We start from the raw sequence: 4,880 nt of genomic DNA, 5'->3' as shown, positions 1-4,880 counted from the left end.
ATGAGTCGGTTAGTCACATGGTTGCTATGTGTTTTTGCGGTGATGGTGTCGGTGGAGGCTGGAGTCCGGCGCTACAAGTGGGATGTGAAGTACGAGTTCAAGTCGCCGGATTGCTACAGGAAGCTGGCCATCACCATCAACGGAAAGACCCCGGGCCCAACCATTCTAGCACGACAGGGAGACACCGTCATCGTGGAAGTTACCAATGGGTTGGCGACAGAGAATCTTGCGATCCATTGGCACGGAATCCGACAGGTATATAGCTATGGCGTTGAAACTATGTTATGAAAGTGTCGATCGGGTGTTTGATAAAGATTACAATAAGAAGTTTATAGAGACGATGATTTTGGGTGGGATTGAACGTGCAGATTGGAAGTCCATGGAGCGATGGAACAGAGGGTGTGACTCAGTGCCCCATTTTGCCTGGAGACACCTTTACCTATCGTTTTATCGTTGATCGAGTGAGTCCTTATATACAATGCAAATATTATCTTTCACCTATGTTCATGTGGCCTCTACTTAATCAAAAGTTCATGTGAATTTCATGTGGACCACAGCTCATCCAATAATTCATGGGAATTGGTCTTATATATGCCGGGTGTAGCCTGATACTTTCATCGCTAAAAATTTACCAAATGGCACTTGTTCATACATAGATCCGAGAGAGATGATCAAACTTTCATCTTGCAAGGCCAGTTTAGATGACATTATAATTTTGCCCTATGTAGCCCGGAACATACTTGTACCATGCCCATTACGGGATGCAAAGAGAGGCTGGACTGTACGGGTCGATCCGGGTTTTGCTGCCGGATGGCATGGCCGAGCCGTTCACTTACGACTACGACAGGAGCATCATCCTCAACGACTGGTACCACGCCAGCACTTATGAACAAGCTGCTGGTTTATCCTCCATTCCCTTCGTTTGGGTTGGGGAGCCTCAGGTAATAAACTTCATTTGATTTCCTCAACTATGGAAAAACAACACCATTTTCACTCATTTGTATTCTTTTTTTTTTTTTCTTTTTTTAACTCATTCTTTTTGCTTGAAGTACAGTCGTTACTAATTCAAGGGAAGGGAAAGTTCGATTGCTCCAAATTGGCCACTCCAAGCTCAAATCCAACGGCTTGTAACACAACTAATCCCGAATGTTTGCCATACGTGATGACGGTCGTCCCAGGTAAAACGTACCGTCTCAGAATTTCAAGTGTGACCGCTCTATCGGCTCTTAGCTTTCAAATTGAGGTAAGCTTTCGTCACCTACGAATTATTCCTTTAGTTTCACCATTTATTTTTATCGCCTCCTATAATAATCTCAAAGTCTTAAAGATTAAAAATCTTCATTGTGGATTACAAGAGAAAGTATACTAGAATTTCTTTTGATAAATTATCTAAATACTAAATCACATCTTTCTCTAATAACTCCTACTTTTAGAGTTGTTGGTGGTAGTCCCATCAAATCTTACATGGCATCAAAGCCTAATTCTTTCTAGACCCCTACTTACCTCCTCAACGAAATGCTTACAAGCTTAGTATCAAGTAAAAAGACCAGATTAACCAAGAAGTAGAATGATGGAATATTTAACTATTAAATCACTCTTTCTTCATTGTATGCACTTTACGTTCATACACATTTTTCTTTTCGGGAGGTATTATTCGATTTTCTTTTAAATAAAACTAAAATTTAAAATGCTTCTCGGATACAACGTTGCAAGACTAGTACGTTAATATTTACTACTTGGATTATGTGACGAATTTAACTTTATTTTGCAGGGTCACAACATGACTGTAGTTGAAGCGGATGGGCACTATGTGGAGCCGATCGTGGTCCAAAATCTGTTCATCTACTCGGGCGAGACATACTCCGTCTTGATCAAAATTGACCAAGAACCCTCGAGAAATTACTGGATCACGACCAACATTGTGGGCCGGAACGCCACGGCCACGACCCCTCCTGGCCTAGCCATCCTCAATTACTACCCGAACCACCCTAAGAGGGTGCCCCCCACAGATCCACCAGCCGGCCCGATCTGGAATGACATTGCGCCACGATTGGCACAGAGCGTGGCGATCAAAGCCCGCCAAGGGTACGTCCACACTCCACCGCCAAAATCGGACCGAGCGATTGTGCTCCTCAACACACAGAACAAGATTGACGGTTATAACCGTTGGTCTGTGAACAACGTGTCGTTCACACTCCCGCATACACCATACTTGATCGCCCTCAAGGAGAATCTCCACCATGTGTTCGATCAGCACCCACCGCCCGATCGGCTACACGACTTCACGACTTATGACATCTACGGCGTTGTGAACAACACCAATGCCACCTCTAGCAACGCAATCTATAGACTAAAGTTCAACTCCACAGTGGACATCATCCTGCAAAATGCAAACACCATGACCGTAAACAACAGCGAGACGCACCCGTGGCACCTCCACGGCCACGATTTCTGGGTCCTTGGGTACGGGACAGGGAAATTTGATGCCGAAAATGACCCGAAAAAGTACAATTTGGCGAACCCGATCATGAAGAACACGGTCGCAGTCCACCCTTACGGGTGGACTGCCCTGAGATTTGTGGCGGATAACCCGGGCGTTTGGGCGTTCCATTGCCATATAGAGTCTCATTTCTATATGGGCATGGGCGTGGTGTTTGAAGAAGGTGTCGAGAAGGTCGGCAAGTTGCCTTCAGAGATCATGGGATGTGGTGAAACAAAAGCCTTCAAGAGACCATAACTTAATCATTCATTACTTATTTATGTACCGAGAGGATTCATTTGTTATACAAAAATTAAAATATCTCTAAATTCGATAAGACATTTACAAGTACAACTTGTGATGTGGATACTAGCAATCTTAGACTTTGCTTGGCACGAAAGATTAGTGATGTAGGACAAGATTCTCAAGGTCCAAACCCTTTATTTTTATTTTTTTTATGAAAAATAATCTTTGGATTTATGTAAGTTTTCTGAGAGGATTTTTTTTTTTTTTTTTTTGGTCGGTTTCTGAGAGGATATTCAGTAGGTTTGTTTATTGCTGTATGGTTGCTTCAATTGTACCTATTTCAAATTGTTTGCCTCTTAGATACATCAGACTTGGACAGTAATTGCATTCAGATTTGTGATCCGTATTTATTTGACTTTGGATTTTGCTTATTGTCGTTTTCTGACTTGATTCTAATTCCCATTTCTTTCGTGTTTTTTTCCTTTCGCTCTTTTTTTTTTTTTTTTTGTATTGCAGAAAGAAAAGCCCGATGTTTTAGATCGGTCAATTTTTCAAATTATAAATTTCCAATAAACTGTAATGAAGATGGCTTATATCAAAACATAATGTTAATAGTGTGAAAAGCTCTCAATTGATACACCGTGATAATTTTATCTCAAATTAATTTTTTTAATTATAAAAAATTTATTAACAAGTACATTTATAACAAATTTATCAAAAACTAATTATTTAACTACCAAAAACTTCAAATGGGAATATTTGGAATAAATTAACTCTCTGTTAATTTCCATTTAATTGAATTAACACTACAAAAAATCACAAACCGGTATACTAACAACAAATGAACGGTAAAACCACAAATGGATATATACTCACTAATTATCACGCGTAATCCAGCTTAGTAATTTGATTGATAAAATTTAACGTAAACTTATATAGGGTAAGTTTCTCATGAATGTACCAATTTGAATTTTCTATTAATTAAAAAATTAATTTATAGTAAATTTATCATAAATGTATCAATTTAACGTTCTTTATAATACTAACTCAAAAAAAAAAGGTATAAAGTGTGTATCATATAAAAATCATGCGAGTTTTAAACTCGTGAAAATCAAAAAGAAGTCATACCCTGATATCCGAACAATTTTCGTTCGTTGACTAGTCAAACGCCTAGCTCTTGGAGTATCAGTGGTAAACTCGAAGCGCGTCACGCGTCACTATCAAGCGTGAACGTGGTTTATCTCCTCCCTTCCCCACCCAACCTCTCCCTCTCTCTAATCATTACGTTATAGGGCAACGTATAGTCATTTTCCAGTAAGCAGCCTAATACGCTAGGAGAATGGCATCGCGGGAATCTGAGCCGGGGATCCTTGCATAGGGTGATCCGGTCCCTCGCGGTTAACATTGCCCACATTTTACATCCGTGGGCTGTTTTTGACCAGACGGAGTAGTTTAAGGACCTGCTCAAGTCCTACGAAACATAACTATATTGATCACCGCCCAAGTTCGCAGCCGCCGTTCGATCTTTCCACGCAAACCCAGCCTCATATCCCCATCATCCACCTTATAAATTTTAATTAATACTACGAAAAACCTTCAAGTAATACAAATTAACTTTTCTAAATTAAAATAAGTGAGCCAAGCCCATTTTACATCTACGATATTTTATAAAATCGGTTTATGTAAACTAATATAAAAAGAGCCATTTATGCCGTGGGGCACTTACACAATCAATAGTTATGGTGGTGTTGGTTGACATCAATCGAATCAATATAACAGCCTCTCAAGAAAATTGAAAAAGGTAACGACAGCTTCTTTAGCCCTTTTGACTGCCACATGCCGAAAATTTTGTTACATAGACTATATGGATCAATATCCTCTCAATGAAAAACTTCTTGAGAGAGTTAAAAAAAAAAAAAAATCAAATAGCTTCCCTAGCCCTTTTAATTCTCACACTTTGAAAAAAAAACAAGAATAATAAATGAGGAACAATAAAAGGACAATTTTTTTTTTTACATGATTCCATTAGAATATTGGTAACTAATTCTAGGAGAGAGCTAATATCAACTAAACTACTATAATTAGATAATCAAACTTACAATTGCTCACACACTCGAGTATTTTATACCTTTAAATTACATCCAAACACAAGTGT

The 4,880-nt window shown here is 39.2% G+C and overlaps 1 protein-coding gene across 1 annotated transcript; it reads left to right on the top strand.

Moving 5' to 3' along the window:
- LOC104420222 (L-ascorbate oxidase-like) lies at nt 1-2,737 on the top strand. Its single transcript, XM_039302319.1, has 5 exons — nt 1-255; nt 369-461; nt 729-941; nt 1,055-1,243; nt 1,772-2,737. Exons 1-5 carry the CDS (start codon nt 1-3, stop codon nt 2,735-2,737), a joined length of 1,716 nt encoding a protein of 571 aa, XP_039158253.1.
- The last annotated feature ends 2,143 nt before the right edge of the window (nt 2,738-4,880 follow it).

This window comes from Eucalyptus grandis, chromosome 9 (assembly GCF_016545825.1).
Source record: "Eucalyptus grandis isolate ANBG69807.140 chromosome 9, ASM1654582v1, whole genome shotgun sequence".
Lineage (NCBI taxonomy): Eukaryota > Viridiplantae > Streptophyta > Magnoliopsida > Myrtales > Myrtaceae > Eucalyptus > Eucalyptus grandis.
Note: the sequence above shows the minus strand (reverse complement) of the source record. Positions and strands in the feature narration are given on the sequence as shown.

Excerpts from the sequence above, each read along its gene's own strand:
- LOC104420222 (XM_039302319.1), top strand. The coding sequence starts at position 1 with ATGAGTCGGTTAGTCACATGGTTGCTATGTGTTTTTGCGGTGATGGTG. Across the intron at positions 462-728 it reads ATCGTTTTATCGTTGATCGA|CCCGGAACATACTTGTACCA; the intron begins GTGAGTCCTTAT and ends TGCCCTATGTAG. Across the intron at positions 942-1,054 it reads TTTGGGTTGGGGAGCCTCAG|TCGTTACTAATTCAAGGGAA; the intron begins GTAATAAACTTC and ends CTTGAAGTACAG.